Source organism: Trichophyton rubrum (assembly GCF_000151425.1).
Source record: "Trichophyton rubrum CBS 118892 genomic scaffold supercont2.6, whole genome shotgun sequence".
NCBI lineage: Eukaryota > Fungi > Ascomycota > Eurotiomycetes > Onygenales > Arthrodermataceae > Trichophyton > Trichophyton rubrum.
Genome location: NW_003456423.1, coordinates 294,726 through 309,810, shown reverse-complemented (window position 1 = coordinate 309,810; position 15,085 = coordinate 294,726). Strand labels below are relative to the sequence as shown.

Below are 15,085 nucleotides of genomic sequence, written 5' to 3'. Positions count from 1 at the left end.
CGGCTCCCACAAACGTTCGTAAAATTAAGAACTCAACATATGCGGCCTGCTGTGACCTTGCATCATCGTCTTGTCGTCTTGTTGAGGTCCAGCTTCGTCTTCGCCCGGGGTCTTGTGTTATGATCGGCGCCGTCTGTTGCTACGGAAACGATACATCACGTGATACAGTCGGACCCCCTGGACCTGATCGGATGGACCGAGGTACTTTTGGCCTTATCAAGCTATAATTAAAAAATGGGCATTAAACGTTATGTTATTATTGATCAGCAATTGAAGGGCCGTCTCCATCGGCTTGTTGCATATGATAGACGGCCTTCCAAGGTCTACGCAGGTACCCTTGTTTAGACTTGAAACTGGTAGCCGCGTCATTAACCAGCCAATGGGGAGCCAGACATATCCCGTGAAAGACTGTGCTGCCTTGTACACGTTTTCCGACCGAAGTATGCTATATACCATCCGACAAAAGGGTAGGCAAGATGGCGGTATCTTTTTATAGCTTATTGATTGTTTTAGCGTGTCTATGACAATAAGCATGGCGTATAGCTGCAGGCTAAGTCAGTTTTCCTTGCAATTACAGCCAGCAGCACCACCGCTGCGTTGGGTAGAAATCTTGTACAACGATTGTACAACAGTTGTACAATGATGGTATCAAGGGATCGACGAGGGTGACTCCATCACTAGGTTCATTAAGTAAAGTACCCACATGAGCAAGATAACGTCTCGGCGAGAGCCGGCAAGCGTCACCACGAGACGGCCTACCGGAAGCTAGATGAGCAGTGGAGCGATGCCGAGAGATCGATCGGAGATGACAATTTTCTCGGAGACATAAGATATTCAAAGCGAGCGTGCAGTACACGCAATTCATGAGTGGGAGAAGGTAGTAAAATGTGTGGGGGAAGCTGGTAGCTAGACACCCAAAAAGTCATATTATTCATAAGTAGTTAGATAAAATGGTAATATATCTACATCCCAGAAAGTCGATTATATATATCCAAGATTAAATAAAACCAAAAGGAAAACACCGGGACTTTACACCAGTAATATAGCAAGCAGTGTGACCATTGCCGCTACAAAGCTCAGCTTACCTGAAGCATGAAGCCCCTTAGCAGCACTCTGTATGTCCACTTCCGTCAAGAACAATTTCGGATCGTAGACGTCTGGCTTTGTGCTATTGAGCGTTCCATCCCAGCAGTACAGCTTAAAACACTGCTTGCAAGCATCAGGGACTGGGGTCTTGGTTCGCTCAAGGGACCTGCTGAGCATGGCACAGCCGACGCAGGTAGGCCAGTTGCCGTCTCGAGTAGCGTTGCCCATGGTTGCGACGTTATATCCATTGAGAATGATAGCATCACGCTGTGTGGTATTGTACTTCAGGTTGAAAGTTGAGACATTCGAATGTGTGACGTAGGGACTGTTTGGGATGTATACGATCAATGGCGTAGGATTAGTGGTATTTGAACTGTCGCATCCGAAGAAAGTAGGATTGTGGTTCAGACCGAGATTGATGAAAGTGTTATTATCTGGTATAGCTGGGAAGGATGTTCCGTTGGCGATTCCGGTGCTGTTCAGGCTGCGTTGGTAAGTAGCTATTATGCTGTCGCCATTGGGCCAGGACAGTTGGGTATCAGCAGAAGAGTCAATGGCAAATATAACGTCGACATGTCGAGTTGGCTGGATCAGGGGATGGAAGGGGATGTTCTGCTTGTCTTCACCGCCATCAACGACAGGGAGGGACTTTACTCCTGCAAAAGGAGACGTGTGTTTGGCATATCCAAAAAATGGATTGGGCTTGTATTCGGCAATGTCATTATTGGCTTCATCAAGCGAGGTCAAGAAGTCACGGAGAGTGTCCTTGACAAATTTGGGCAGGTTCTGGCTATCAAGGTGCAACGCAAACTGGTTGAATAGAGAGGAAGAAGTTCCCATGATGAAACCGGCGTTGTCCATTCCCCGAACGCACTTCTCGTCCGATGGAAGGGTTCCAGCCTCGAACTTGGAGCCAATGTACTGTGTTGGAACAAAACCGAAGATGGTGGGATCCCATGTACCAAATTCGTATGGATTGAATTCGAAGATGGTAGCATTACCACCGATAAGTTTTTCGCCCGGATTCCTGCCATCAGCAACAAGAAGAGGGAAGGGCACATCGCCACTTTGAAACTTGGAATTCTGCGAGATGGACGACCATGTATAGGCCGGTCCACCCTCGGGAGCGTTAACGAGTTGATACGACAATGCTCTGCCCCTATATACAGCGTTAGCACGATCAACGAAGAACCTAGAGTTTATGACAGAATGGCATACCAGATATCAGTGATAGAGGTCTCGAAGCCAGCGGTTTTCTTGCGAGAAATCTCCTTGATCATCTCCTTATAATAGGCAGCGGTGTCAACTACCCCAGAGCTACCATCATCTGGTCCCTCAAGAATGGAGCGGCTAAATTTCCACAGCGAATTACTGCCTCCCTTTTGCAGTTCCGTGATAGTACTGTCATTGTTGACATACATTGAGCCAACTAGCCATCCACCGCCACTGAGACCGGACAGGTAAGTAGCTGACTGCAGCAAGCCACCCAGCTGTCCAGGCCCGGTCGAATTCTCCGTCCGACTATCAAATGCCTTGAGGGCACCAGCTCCATTCATCAAAGCACGATATCCGCCTCCTGAGACTGCAATGGCAACGTTTGGCAGCTTAGAGACATTGTCCGCGTTGCTCACGAGATATGACACGGCGTCAAAGCCTTCGATCTTCACGCGACTGAAGAAGTCTGCCATAGCGCCCGTGGTCTTCATCCTCCTTTTCTTCAGCCAGTCCTGTTCCTGCTGAGACAGCTTCGCGGCTGATCGAACGGACGGCTTGGTAGATGGACAATCGACTTCAGCTGGTGCATAGCCATCTGGCGCATTTGGCAGAGCTCTGATGGCAACATCTGCGGCAGTATTAGGTATACCGGCTCCAACGGTCGCTGTAGTTGAAATTAGAAGGCAAGTTCCAGAAAAATAAAATTGGCCATCAGTAAGCATGCTCAAACTCACCAGGAAGCAAGCTTGCTAGGACTAATGTTCCCAGCGTTGCTGGGATGAACATCATCGTAGCAAGGTTAGGCCTGCCGCACCAACGTAATGGATACTAACGTTGAAATTATATATATATATATAAAGAAAATAAAAAAATAGTATATAAGCCGTAGTCAACTAGTTAGCTTTGAGAAGAGATAGAGTCGAGCAATGCCATACAAGCGAGCGCGGGGGAGAATGTTAATATACATATGTATGTAGACGAGAAAGGGTGAAAATTGATGCGTGGGCGCTTCCAAACTGTGACGGTGCCAGCTGAGAAATAAAAAAAAAAAACTGTTGCTATGGGTCGGCGGTGCAGCTAGCTGCTTAGGACGAACTTACTTTCCGACCAGGCGACTCATTAGAGGTTCCTTTGAACGGCTAAAATTAACCTTGACTTTCAGCTGGTGGGTGATGATGATGATGATATCAGCGCAAAACTATATATCGAAGCTGTGCACATCCTACGGATGCTTAATCGTGTTAAAGACTGCACCATGTCCCGTGATCGCCGTCAGCCTCATGTTGCCGCCTAATTCTAGGTCAGTCTTTCCTGCTCAAGCGTACACAGCACTGCAGACGGCCAACAGTATCTCACATGAATTTTGAAGTGTGCAGTGGGGGACACAAAAGCTGTGCAAGGTCCCCGATAAAAGATTAGGCGGATGATCCATCCAGCTGGGATACGAAGCCCAGAGAACGCTTCTCGGGAAAAGGGCGTTGTTCATCCTTCAGCCCGGAAGACTCGTCTTCTTTATTCAGGCATATTCTCGAATTCGGCTCCAGTGGCTGAGAAAGTGACCAACCAGGATGCAGCGTAGCGTGGAGACTGGCCGAGGTTTTTGAGTTGTTGTTGCCCAGCCCTGTCGCACTAGGGAGATGAACAGGTGGCAGATGGATACCCAGTATCCTCAGGCTCTCCCCTTCCCGAACATCCCAGACATTAAAGCGCAGAAGATCGCCTGTTTCGGCATTTGGGTCGTTGCTATCAATCATGACAAGAGAGTCCACCAGCCAGCCAGAGTCGGCCGGCCAGAGTCAGGAGTAGTTAACTAGAAATCAGTCAGTCCGGTCAACTTGATCATGCATCTTGGAAATGAGAGACTTGGGCGCTCTCGCTGTCTGCGGCACTTCCTTGCCCAGCTGACGTGGCCCTCGCTTCCACCACCCACGTCCAGCGAGATCATGAAGCCACCAAGAACCCTCTCGCCCTGTCTTCCTCTTCGTTGTTGTATGTATAGTTCTACGGAGTACATAGTGTTGCTGCTGTTAATTCTTCTTCCTCGCTGACTAAGTAGCTTATCAATATATGACAAAGATTGAAGGTCACGTGAATGCATCATGTAATCCTTGTCTTAGTCATGTCTTAATAAACACCTTAGTCGAGAAAACATGCATGCACGAGCCACTTCTAGCCCTAGAAGGCAAGAACAACAAAAGGACGAACGCGCCTTCCCCACACTTTCCTTTTTCCCGCACCCCCCTCCTCTTGGCCCGTGTGCCATCCCACCAAGAACTATGCAAATAAGCACCCAGCATCCCGTTGTATGAGGACTGCATAGAGTGGCTAGTAAAGGCGTGTTATACACGCAGAGTTGACTAGTCCTGGCTAGCGGTCAGGCTGATGCAAGATGCGGACAGACAGGTACTTGGATACACACTCTTGTTGGAACCCCGGGTTGGCCATCACAACCTCATGATGACAATGGCCGTGGCCCATCCATGATCTGACAGTTCCGCTTTCAAGTAGAGGTACCAAGCGTCAGAGTATCCAGCCTGAGAGCACGAGTGACGACAGTGACGACAGTGGTCGGATATTTTCAGCCCAGCACCACAAGAGGCTGAGAAGAAGCGCCATCATCCCCAAGGCTAGCGATGATCAGAGTGTCGGGTGTGGAGATAGCGACGATAAAGATGATGTCAAGTCTGGAGGCAGTGACATCGATCGAAGGGACCGCAGAATTCCAGAAAAACGGTTCTTGGTACTTACAGCAGCAGGGACAGCTTGTGATCCAGAGTTGTTACCTTCACTAGAGACAAGTTCTGACGTCAGGGACGAAGTTCTTGATCCAGAGGATCAAGGACAGTCGACATCAACCCGAAGTGAACAACAAGTAGACGAAGACTCGATGGCCCACAGGAGTGATCAGCCAATCGAGGAAGGCGACGAATTAGAGACTTCACTAGAAGATTCCAAGGAGTCAAGCTGGCCAGAAGACGAAGACAACAGCGGCTCGTTACCACCAGAACCTGAAGAGGCCAGTGATTCCAACTTTGACCTAGACTCAGAGTCTGAGGCCGCTAGTACCGATACATCCGAATCGAAACTGTTGACGCAGACATCGAGGAGAAAATTTTTTAGGAGAAGCCCTGTACCCCGGATAAAACGTCGCGGTAGCAGTGCGGAAGATCACTACCATAAACGGTGGCATTCAGGGAAGCCATCAAGGGTATGACATGTCAGCAAGTAATAGTGATACTTGAGTAACAATATGGTACTTTGCTAACACTATAAGGTAGGAAGCACAGCAGAACATTGTGGAGAAGTTGCGGTATGTATTTTTCTCCTTTGCAGACAAGACTAGTGATGGTGGTTAACTGTTGGAAATAGCTCTTTTTTCTGGGAGGGTGGGAGCGGAAATGGTGGTCGCCTCCCGAGATGTTTTTCGTGCCGTATGTCCGGTGTTGTAAGTAGTCAGCTAACTGAAACAGCCAAATGTGTTAAGTAGTACGTCTCGTGAGGTCTCACTAACGCTGTATTCTAGACTCCACCCAGTACCCTGATTGGAGATAGGCTGGAGGAACGACTGCCCTGCGGCTGCTTGTACAAAGTGCGACCGTGCCATTAACCCTGTACTTTTTGGGGATTTTGACTGACCCCGATGATCAGGAAGCCATGTTGGAAATGTATCTCGCAAAAAGAGGAGTCCTGACAGTGAGTGGCTAAATAACTAGTGAACGGCATTTCAGCCGTCCAGGTGACCAGACTGCTACTGACGTGTTGATCTCCTTTTTTGTTGAGATGTCTAACAATATTTCCCAGAAACAACAGAAGCAGCGGCAAGATAGGCTTGACCAGCACCATCGTCGCGACCTCATCAATATGTTTGAGCTGTTCTTTGGCCCATTCACTGTGGAGAAGGCATGTAACCGACCCCAACTGATCGAAATCATCAGAAACAGCAAAAGGAAAACACAATTATTGAAGGACAAATGACCAGGTTAGCTAACGGCTTTTCTCTCTTCGTATCGACGACACAGATGCTGAACCTAGGCGGTGCTCGGCTCAAAGCTGCCGAAGAAGCAGCTCTACAAGACGACATGCTGGCCGACCGTCTGAGTAGTACGCGTCTCTAGCCACCAAGTCGGCCGTTTCTTGCGCTTCGAAAGCCCATTCCTGTGCCTCATAACTACATCATTGCATTATGTGTATCTACCCGCCTGCCTGGTTACAAGTCCTGGAAAGCAAGTCGATCACCCCCAGCGAGTCTGCGTTGCCGAAACGTGCTTTCAAGGTAAGCATGCATGTTTTACACCATTCATGCTTATTAGTGATTCTCCCATCCAGACGCTGTCGATGCCAGTGGAGCCGCCAGAATCTGCGAGGTCTTCTGATGCTCTTCTTTTTGCTTCTTTTTCTCAACAATACATACATAGCACTCACCAGTGCACACTGCTATTTATACTCAATTTTGCCTCCTGCGATCCAGGCCGTCGGGGCCAAGCGCCCAGCGTCTCCACCAACCGGCACCCCGGATTGCCCTTTTTGGCCATCCGCGCCAGCTTTATCCCCACGGCGTCTCCACCGACCTTAAATCCGAGCTTAATATGAGGAAACTCGATTTTGCAAAGTTGCTGGAACATTGATGTAAGATAGTGTACTGTAGAGTTATAGAGTGTGGACTAGTACTGTTGGTGTTTCCTGCTGCTGCGCTGGCCAGGCCGTCAGCAGACCTGCTCCTGTTTCAACACTCGGTCCGTTAGCCTCTGGAGAATGGCTGCTTTGGAGCCTTGCTCATTATCTAGCTAAACTAGCAGGCTAGCAGACAAGTACTAAAGCAACTGACTAGTAGTTACCCCATACTTCCGTGCTCCGGCCATTCCAGGCTCTGTCTGTTGGTTGGCCTGCCCAGGCACTGCCTTATCCGGCCGGCGGCCCCGTCTTCGGAGAACACGATACCGCTCTGGGGATTCCGGCCTCGTTGCCCTGTTTGCTTTGCTCAGGAATCAACAAGAATGAACAGGGCCATGTCATGTCTCGTACACATCAGCTACCGTCAATGGTGTCTTTCCCTTCCTCCTTGATCGGCTGGATGGCAAAGGGGGGAGGCCTGGCCCTACACCCTCCTGCCGGCAGCACCTCGTTTAACCCGACTGCGAGTACATAAATAAGGTCACACGGATCCCGTCTTGTCTTTGCTGGACTCCCTTTCGCACATTGACAGACAAGAACTCATTCATCCATCCCCCCTCACTGGCTCGTATTGCGTTGTGTTGTACTCAGACAACTATAAAAAGCCTTCCTCTTCTTCCGTTGGTTAATTCTGACATTTTCCCCCCCGTTAAACCCCCAGACAATCTTTCGGAATGCAACTCACCAATATGGCTGATTCCAAACAAATACTGGCCGTGTCGGCCCCTGGTGCAAAACCGCCAGTTCTCTTGGGCACAAAGGAGCGCCTCCCTGAGTTCCAGCTCGCTAATAAGGTTGTGCTTGTGTCCGGTGCTGCCAGAGGCCTTGGGTTGACCCAGGCTGAGGCCCTGCTAGAGGCCGGAGCTATTGGTATGGATACTCTCCTCCCAATCTTCAAACAGCTCCCTCATACTGACATTTCGATAGTCTATGCGCTGGACCGTCTTGAAGAACCTGTAAGTCATGAATCCACTACTATTCCACCCCGTGAACTTCCAACTAAACTCGCCAAAATCAGTCCGAAGACTTCCACCGAGTGCAAATCCGCGCCACAAAGGAACTCAACACTGAGTTTCATTACCGACGCATCGACGTCCGTGATACTGAGGACCTTGAGAGAATCGTGCAGGAGATAGCTGACAAGCATGGCCGCATCGATGGTCTGGTTGCTGCTGCGGGTATCCAGCAAGAAACTCCCGCACTCGAGTACACGGCCAAGGATGCAAACACCATGTTCGAAGTCAATATCACCGGTGTCTTCATGACGGCCAAAGCAGTTGCTAAGCAGATGATTCGCTTTGGAACCAAGGGCAGTATTGTCATGATTGCCAGCATGAGTGGCACAATCGCCAACAGAGTATGCTCCCCACCTCCACCTCCACCTCCGAATGATTACCTAGTCAGACCATATCTGCTAACTAGCTACAGGGTCTAATCTGTCCAGCCTACAACGCTAGCAAGGCCGGTGTCATCCAGCTCGCCCGCAACCTTGCTTCTGAATGGGGCCAGTACGGCATCCGTGTCAACACCATCTCCCCGGGCTACATCGTGACAGCCATGGTTGAAAATCTATTCGTCGAGTTCCCAGAGCGCAAGACCCAGTGGCCAAAAGAGAACATGCTCGGCCGTCTCAGCGAGCCCTCCGAATACCGAGGTGCAGCGGTCTTCCTTATCAGCGACGCCAGCAGCTTCATGACCGGAAGCGACCTTAGAATCGACGGTGGCCACGCAGCATGGTAACACTGTCTTCCAAGCTGGTTTTCCCAACGACTCTACTCTCTTTATTTTCCTATTTCTCGCCTCATTTAGCGACGTTTGCGATATTTCTTTGTCTCCATTATTCGTTTTGTTCAGTTCGCATGCTTCGACTGGATTCCCGCATTGGTCTCTCTCTTTTTTTCTGCTTCATTTTATCAATAATAATGGTTGCCATCTCCGCACTTAATAGATGATAATTGGTCGGGGATGGTCGGGGCAGCTGGAGTGCATAGGTGTACTGTAGCTGACATGGCTGGATGTTCTGGGCCGGCGGCGATATTTGAATCTGGTCTGGCGTTGCATGGGGAGTGTCAGTTCTAAAGGGCCAGAATGTTGCTAGTGATTATACGGAGTACTCCGTAACAAGCCAATAAACAAGATTAATATCCTATTTCCTGCATCCTACTGCATACAAAGTATGCTGTCTTAAGTAATTATGGATGGAGGACTCCATACTCCATAGACACAACGAAGTTTCTTCTATCGTTTAGCTGAAGCAAAGAAAAGAAAGGCGACGAGCTGAGGCTAGACCTCTGCTGACTAAGCAGATCCCCCCTCACCTTCAAAAAGCAAATAATAGACAACACGACGCAGGCAACATCACCAACCTTCAGCTAAGAGAAAACGCTGGGCTCGCATATCAATCAGAGTTTCGCATTCGACTACAATCTTCCTCCTATTCGCCTGTCGAATACTCAGACTGGACTACTCGGCTTCTCCCACTGAAACAAGTCGGCAACAGCTCCCCGGCGCCATGGCTGAACAAGTGAGTACCTCATTAGTCAACTCCCTAGTTAGATGCATCGGTCATAAGGTACTGATACTATTCGATGGCTCTACCAGACCAAGAGCCATATTGCTGACCCTCCCACTGGTCTGTACTTCTTCTACGGCACCTTGATGGACCCGACGCTCTTGGTCCAGCTCCTCCACCTAGATAAGCTCCCTGACCTACGCCCCGCGTCGATCAAGGGATACAAGTTCAAGCTCTGGGGGCCTTACCCGGCACTCCTGGACGATGAGCACGATGATTCTGCCGTGATCGAAGGAGCCGTGTATAACGTTGAGACGGTAGAGCATGCACACGCCCTCGCGAACTATGAGACCAAGAATTATACTACGGGCACCACGACGGCGTATTACTCTGACGGACAGCAGCCAGAGACCGGCCAGGTTACGATCTACGTTTTTGCGGGCAATCGGAGCGACTTGACGGAGGGAGACTTCAACCTGGAGAGGTGGATGAAAATGATGGGCAGGGGGAAGGTGTTGGATGATTTGGCTGCTAAGAAGGCTGGGTCTGCTAAGAAGCCCGAGTCCTCTTGAATAATAGAATGGTGCTGGTCTTACAATGGCGGGTAAAAGGGGGTTCTTCGGTCTGAACGCTTATGATATAGACGGGCGGGGGGTTATGCAATCAACTCTGGGTGAGCTATGGGAGTCAACTATTACTCAATGCGTGCGTTTCTTATTCTCATTGTCTCGGTAGATGGAACTGATTCGAGTATCGACAGTGTCTTTCGCCACCTGATAATGAACCGTTGACAAGCTCCCGTCATTATAGCCCAGTTAGACAGGGAACAGAAAGGCTTGTCTCTACCTGAAAGACCACTCACACTACAGAGTATATCCGGACTACCTAACGAGTTATAATATTATTGGCAGAACAAGAGAGTAGGTATCCTTATTTGTTGTCCCCTGCTCAAAGCAACCTCTAGTTAATTGGCCACCGACGTCTTTGGCAGTGGTGGGCATTATCATTATCTGTTTCCTCTTCAAAGAGCAGTGATAAGTGGCGGGCTTTAGCCGGAGGCTCCCTGAGCCGCCTCGTCTCTTCTCTTCCGCTTCCGTCACACGGCCGGAGCCGTCTGGCGTGACGGATGAGCTCATGGCAGCAACCGCAGTGGATGTCTCCATCCATGTAAACAAACAAATCCGCCCAAGCAGCGGAAAACACGACGGCAAGGTTCGCCGGGCGCCATGGGTCGCTGCATCCCGAGCGAGCTAGTTACTGTACCGCGAGCCAGCGTTCGGCCTTGCAGCGGCTCCTTGCGCCGCCAACGCGAGCCATACAAAATAAACAGCGACTCCTCGAGTCCTGCCCTCTCGTCTCCTGACGCCGTACGAAGCAACCACACAATTTATATATAACGAAAACAGCCAGCGAGAAGAGAGAAAAGCAAAGAAAGTTGACACGTCGATCCGGCGGGCTTACCTAAGCGCGCTCCACCGCCTTTGGGCGAAATATTTACATTGTGCGTAGTTGGCCGCCGACGTCGACTTCACCTCTTCTTCTTCTTTACCTCTTCACCTCTTCACCTCTGCGCCTCGCAACCCCCATAGGGCTCCCTTCAGGTGGAAACGGAAGACATAAAGCCTGCAGGAGAAAGCTCACAAAGCCACCTGCCGCAGACAAAGGTGTACCCAGAGACTGGTGAAACTTGCCCTTTTTCTTGCTTCGACCTGCTGTTTGTTTTAGCAGGACAACAACAAAAAGGGAGTTTCAACCGCGTGTCAACACTGGCATATTTATATCAGACAGTCTGTTTCTGATTCTCGCTGATATCTACATCTTTTTCTTCTCTGTATTGCTGCATCTCTACTTCTTCTATCTCTACTCCTGGTTGCCAGTTTTATCTCCCTTCCCAAGGAGCTCTATACGCGGCTGTTGGCCTACTCTATTTGAGTGAAGAAAAAATTACGGAGTACGTGCAGTGACCTGATATCAGGCCTGATTGGCCGCTCTTCGGTCCTTTTCCTTAATTTTTTTTCTTCGAATAAAAAAATTGAACTCGGGGTTATTGTTTGACCTAGCATCTGAGACATTGCTCACCATGTCTGAACGTGGTGGTTACCGAGGCCGCGGCCGTGGCGGCGGAGATCGTGGTGACCGTGGAGGAGGAGGTCGGGGCCGCGGTGGCGGTGGTCGCGGCGGTCGTGGCGGTCGCGGCGGCGGAGACTTCGATGGCGGACGTGGCCGTGGAAGCTTCAATGGTAGCAGAGGACGCGGTGGAGGAGGTCGTGGACGCGGTGGTTCTCCAAGCATCTATGGGTAATTGGACTTTTCATATTGTTTTGGCACTCTTTTTTTTTTCTTTTTCTTTATTTGGGTCATTGTGATTGATCATTTCCATGATCAATCTCCGGTATGAGACTTGCTTGTCGTTTGAACTAATGCGTTGATGTGGTATATAGCGAAGGCCATCCTGTTCCTCCACCAGATGCCGAGGTCCAAAAGATCGAGGATACCTACATCAAACAACGCAAAGGATTGAGCCTTGACACTCTCAAGCTCTCCCAGGCTTTCCCCCTGAGACCGGCCTATGGTACGCGTGGTAACCCCGTGGTTCTTTGGGCAAACTACTTCCCGCTGGTCCCTAAGACAGGCATCACTCTGTACCGCTACACGGTCAATGTCGGGGTCGAGGGTAAGCAGCCACCTGGCTACCGGAAACTTAAGCGGATCTTTGAAATTTTGCTGGAAGACCATTTGTCTTCCTTCGGAGGTCACATAGCCACCGACTTCAAGGCCACCTTGATCTCGACCGCCTCCTTGGATTTGACGTCTGAGTCGTTCGAGGTTGCATATCGGGACGAATTTGACGCCGTTGCTGAGCCGAATGCTCCCAGATACCCGCTCCGTATTGTTGAAATCGCCCCGTTGATCTTGGATGAGCTTCTCAAGTTCCTCAGGTCCCCAGGAGCCGACGCGTTCGGCCACAGCAAGGAAGAATACCTCCAGGCCCTCAACATCATTACCGGCCACTTCCCCAAGATCTCTCATGATACCTTTAATGTTGGCCCTAACAAACACTTCAAGACGAAAACGAAGGACATTTTTGATCTTGGAGGAGGTCTCAATGCCTACCGGGGCTATTTTGTCAGCACTCGAGCCGCGACGTCTCGTCTCCTAGTCAATGTGCAAGTCAAGCACACGACTTGCTTTTACGACGGACCCTTGGTCAATCTGATGACGAGCACACACAACTTGTTCGGTCTGAAGCAAATGAACAACTTGCTCAAGGGTGTGAAAATCTCTGTCACCCATCTTCCACCAAAGACTAATAAAAAGGGCGAGAGCGTCAATCGCACAAAGACTATTCTCGGGCTTGCTACCGCCAAGGATGGTGCAAGCTGTGATTTCCCACCAAAAGTTGAACACTCGGGCGCTGGACCAGCTGATGTCCAGTTTTACATTTCAGGAAGTGAGCACTTCGAAACCGGCTACCATTCTGTTTATGACTACTTTAAAGTCCGTACGTATTACTCTTTCTTCCCTCTATCTCTTTACCTCATCGGCTGATACACCGCTAACTATCTAAGCTAGGCTACAAAATCGAGCTGGACAGGCGTTCTCCTGTGGTTAATATCGGCACGATGGCCAACCCCAGCTACCTTCCTGCTGAGGTCTGCATAATTGAGCCGGGCCAGTCAATTAGGTCCAAGCTTAGCCCTGCTCAGACCCAAAAGATGATTTCCTTCGCCGTTAGACGTCCAAAGGAAAATGCTGAGGCCATCGTCAACCACGGAGCCCAAATTATCGGTGCAACCCTCCAGCCTCAAGCCACGGTGAGTTCCTTTTATTTTGCCGTGCCTTGATGAGCGTCGATGCTTGCTTGGAAGTGATTCCCGCAATTATGCTAATATTTACTCCCAGGACACCATGGGCATCTCCTTTACCCCCAAGCTGATCACAGTTCCGGGACGCGTCTTGAGCAACCCTTCTGTTCGTTATAAGGGTCAGGGAGTGGCTTCTATCCGCTCTGGTAGCTGGAACCTCAATAATTTAACATTTAGAGTTCCTGGCGCTCCCTTGAAGGATTGGGCGTATGTCATGATTGGAGATGGGCACATTCCTTCTGATCCGGATCGCGCCGTCGCGGACTTTATCAACACCGCCAGGGCACAAGGTCTAACCTTGTCACCCCCACTCAAGGCTAGTGCAAGCTCTGATGGCCTTCCATGGGTGATGAATTATAGAGATCCCGGCAATGTCGAGAAGAACGTGGATGAGATGTTTAGACGAATCAAGTCAAATGCCAATCTCAAGAACGCGAGACTACTGCTAGTTGTCCTTCCAAATGATAACCCAACAGTATACAAACGGATCAAGCTCAATGGTGAGGTCTTCCATGGCATTCAAACCGTCTGTGTCATCATGTCGAAGTTTATCAAGTCGAACAACGTGCAGTACCATGCCAACGTTGCCATGAAGTTCAATTTGAAACTCGGAGGTACGAACCATGTTCTTGATGATTCCAAAATGGGAATCATCGCAGGCGGCAAGACGATGGTTGTTGGCATTGATGTCACTCACCCTGCCCCAGGATCATCTGAGACCGCTCCTAGTGTGGCCGGCATGGTTGCCAGTATTGACAAAACCCTCGGCCAATGGCCAGCAATTCTAAGATTGCAGCGTGAGGCTAAGCAAGAGATGGTCGATGATCTCACCGACATGCTCAAGTCCCGCCTTCGCCTTTGGCATAAGAAGAATGGCGTGTACCCTGAGAACATCCTTGTCTACCGTGATGGTGTCTCGGAGGGTCAGTACGGCAAGGTCCTGCACGAGGAGCATCCTCGCCTACTCAGGGCCTGCAAGGAACTTTACACTGGCGGAGTAACCGCGAAGCTGCCTCGAATGACTATCATCGTCGTTGGGAAACGGCACAACACTCGTTTCTATCCAACCAAGGCCGAGGATTCCGAGAAGGACAATGCTCGCTGTGGCACTGTTGTTGACCGTGGTGTCACCGAAACTCGTAACTGGGACTTCTTCCTACAGGCCCATACCGCCCTTCAAGGAACTGCTCGTCCTGCACATTACTATGTTGTCCTCGACGAGATTTTCTCCCGCCGCCAGAACCCGGCATACCCAACCGTCGCCGACGAGCTTGAAGACCTCACTCACAACATGTGTTACCTCTTCGCTCGTGCCACCAAGGCTGTCAGCATCTGCCCACCGGCGTACTATGCGGATCTTGTTTGCGAGAGAGCAAGAGCTTATCTCAACTACTTCTACGACGAGAACCTTAGCCAGAAGTCTGGATCGGCCTCTGTTGCTTCTGCCAAACATCTGCAGCCTCACCCCAACGTTATTGATACCATGTTCTACATGTAATGTGGTATTTATAACCACCAACACCACGATGATGGACTCCCTGGGCATTTCTACACTCCATCCTCCTTTACCACTCTTCGGGTTATTTCCTTTTTTTCCCCTTCTCTCCTGCGTTGTGTCTTTTTTCTTTCTATCTTTTGAGCTCAGCCTACTTATGTTTTGCTCTATCAAGCTACGCCAAATTGTGACCCAGGAAGTGGCTGACACATTGAAAGCGTATTTTGGCGAACCAGTTGG

At 49.9% G+C, this 15,085-nt stretch overlaps 7 protein-coding genes across 10 annotated transcripts; 4 read left to right on the top strand and 3 right to left on the bottom strand.

Moving 5' to 3' along the window:
• Positions 1 to 184: 184 nt before the first annotated feature.
• On the bottom strand, positions 185 to 3,175 carry TERG_05522 (uncharacterized protein). Of its 3 annotated transcripts, XM_003233601.2 has the most exons (3): positions 3,036 to 3,175; positions 2,305 to 2,965; positions 185 to 2,245 (listed from the first exon to the last, which is right to left on the bottom strand). In XM_003233601.2, exons 1-3 carry the CDS (start codon positions 3,088 to 3,090, stop codon positions 1,030 to 1,032), a joined length of 1,932 nt encoding a protein of 643 aa, XP_003233649.1. In that variant the 5' UTR covers positions 3,091 to 3,175; the 3' UTR covers positions 185 to 1,029. The 3 variants fall into 3 exon arrangements, with proteins under 3 accessions (XP_003233649.1, XP_047604432.1, XP_047606625.1); XM_047748450.1 differs by having other exon boundaries at positions 2,305 to 3,175; XM_047749994.1 differs by having other exon boundaries at positions 185 to 2,965.
• Positions 3,176 to 3,347: 172 nt separating this feature from the next.
• TERG_05521 (uncharacterized protein) lies at positions 3,348 to 4,573 on the bottom strand. 2 transcript variants are annotated; one of them, XM_047749993.1, is made up of 2 exons: positions 3,658 to 4,573; positions 3,348 to 3,591 (listed from the first exon to the last, which is right to left on the bottom strand). In XM_047749993.1, the coding sequence occupies exon 1, from the start codon at positions 4,053 to 4,055 to the stop codon at positions 3,717 to 3,719; it is 339 nt and encodes a 112-aa protein (XP_047606624.1). In that variant the 5' UTR covers positions 4,056 to 4,573; the 3' UTR covers positions 3,348 to 3,591; positions 3,658 to 3,716. The 2 variants fall into 2 exon arrangements, with proteins under 2 accessions (XP_047606624.1, XP_047604431.1); XM_047748449.1 differs by having other exon boundaries at positions 3,348 to 4,573.
• Positions 4,574 to 4,637: 64 nt separating this feature from the next.
• On the top strand, positions 4,638 to 6,780 carry TERG_05520 (uncharacterized protein). Its single transcript, XM_047748448.1, has 2 exons — positions 4,638 to 5,890; positions 5,950 to 6,780. Exon 1 carries the CDS (start codon positions 5,189 to 5,191, stop codon positions 5,513 to 5,515), a length of 327 nt encoding a protein of 108 aa, XP_047604430.1. The 5' UTR covers positions 4,638 to 5,188; the 3' UTR covers positions 5,516 to 5,890; positions 5,950 to 6,780.
• Positions 6,781 to 7,646: 866 nt separating this feature from the next.
• Positions 7,647 to 8,712, top strand: TERG_05518 (uncharacterized protein; the record flags this gene model as incomplete). Its single annotated transcript, XM_003233596.1, has 4 exons — positions 7,647 to 7,842; positions 7,900 to 7,928; positions 7,991 to 8,329; positions 8,401 to 8,712. 4 exons carry the CDS (start codon positions 7,647 to 7,649, stop codon positions 8,710 to 8,712), a joined length of 876 nt encoding a protein of 291 aa, XP_003233644.1.
• A 772-nt stretch (positions 8,713 to 9,484) lies between these two features.
• TERG_05517 (uncharacterized protein) lies at positions 9,485 to 10,056 on the top strand (the record flags this gene model as incomplete). Its single annotated transcript, XM_003233595.1, has 2 exons — positions 9,485 to 9,496; positions 9,574 to 10,056. The coding sequence occupies 2 exons, from the start codon at positions 9,485 to 9,487 to the stop codon at positions 10,054 to 10,056; spliced, it is 495 nt and encodes a 164-aa protein (XP_003233643.1).
• Positions 10,057 to 11,866: 1,810 nt separating this feature from the next.
• Positions 11,867 to 12,514, bottom strand: TERG_12297 (uncharacterized protein; the record flags this gene model as incomplete). Its single annotated transcript, XM_047751276.1, has 1 exon — positions 11,867 to 12,514. The coding sequence occupies one exon, from the start codon at positions 12,512 to 12,514 to the stop codon at positions 11,867 to 11,869; it is 648 nt and encodes a 215-aa protein (XP_047606623.1).
• Positions 12,515 to 13,393: 879 nt separating this feature from the next.
• Positions 13,394 to 14,848, top strand: TERG_05516 (uncharacterized protein; the record flags this gene model as incomplete). The annotated part of the gene is made up of 1 exon (XM_003233594.2): positions 13,394 to 14,848. The coding sequence occupies one exon, from the start codon at positions 13,394 to 13,396 to the stop codon at positions 14,846 to 14,848; it is 1,455 nt and encodes a 484-aa protein (XP_003233642.2).
• Positions 14,849 to 15,085: the final 237 nt, after the last annotated feature.

Coding starts and splice junctions, on each gene's coding strand:
- TERG_05522 (XM_047748450.1), bottom strand. CDS start 3,023: ATGCTTACTGATGGCCAATTTTATTTTTCTGGAACTTGCCTTCTAATT. Junction 2,246..2,304: donor ACCTCTATCACTGATATCTG/GTATGCCATTCT, acceptor CGCTGTATATAG/GGGCAGAGCATTGTCGTATC.
- TERG_05521 (XM_047748449.1), bottom strand. CDS start 4,055: ATGATTGATAGCAACGACCCAAATGCCGAAACAGGCGATCTTCTGCGC.
- TERG_05520 (XM_047748448.1), top strand. CDS start 5,189: ATGGCCCACAGGAGTGATCAGCCAATCGAGGAAGGCGACGAATTAGAG.